Below are 306 nucleotides of genomic sequence, written 5' to 3'. Positions count from 1 at the left end.
GTCCGGGGCCCCTCGGCCGGAGGATGCCGGCCCAGCGTGCCCAGGAGAGCATCCTTAACCTGCCCCCCCTGGAGGAGAAACAGCCTGCCAAACCTCCCAGGTACGTGGGTGTGACAGCACCACTTGCTTACACGAAGACTGGTTCTGCCAAGGTAACAGGTATAAAAAAAAAAATAAATTATCTAGTTTTTGCATAGGTATTGCTCCTCCTAATGAGTCACTAACTAACTGAGGGTCTACAGCCTGCTCCATGAGCTGATGATTCAGTTTGGTCTCTTCAGTGCCACCTTGTTCATTGACAAAGAA

General features: G+C 51.0%; 1 protein-coding gene across 1 annotated transcript in view; it reads left to right on the top strand.

The window, feature by feature from the left end:
* The first annotated feature begins 23 nt into the window (after nucleotides 1–23).
* The window catches only part of ENKUR (enkurin, TRPC channel interacting protein), a 13,700-nt gene continuing 13,417 nt past the window's right edge, over nucleotides 24–306 (top strand). The window contains exon 1 of the mRNA XM_009887156.1: nucleotides 24–100. Within this exon, the coding sequence (XP_009885458.1) occupies nucleotides 24–100 (77 nt within the window). The remainder of the gene's footprint in view (nucleotides 101–306) is intronic.

Source organism: Charadrius vociferus, unplaced genomic scaffold (genome assembly GCF_000708025.1).
Source record: "Charadrius vociferus isolate BGI_N301 unplaced genomic scaffold, ASM70802v2 scaffold126, whole genome shotgun sequence".
NCBI lineage: Eukaryota > Metazoa > Chordata > Aves > Charadriiformes > Charadriidae > Charadrius > Charadrius vociferus.
Note: the sequence above shows the minus strand (reverse complement) of the source record. Positions and strands in the feature narration are given on the sequence as shown.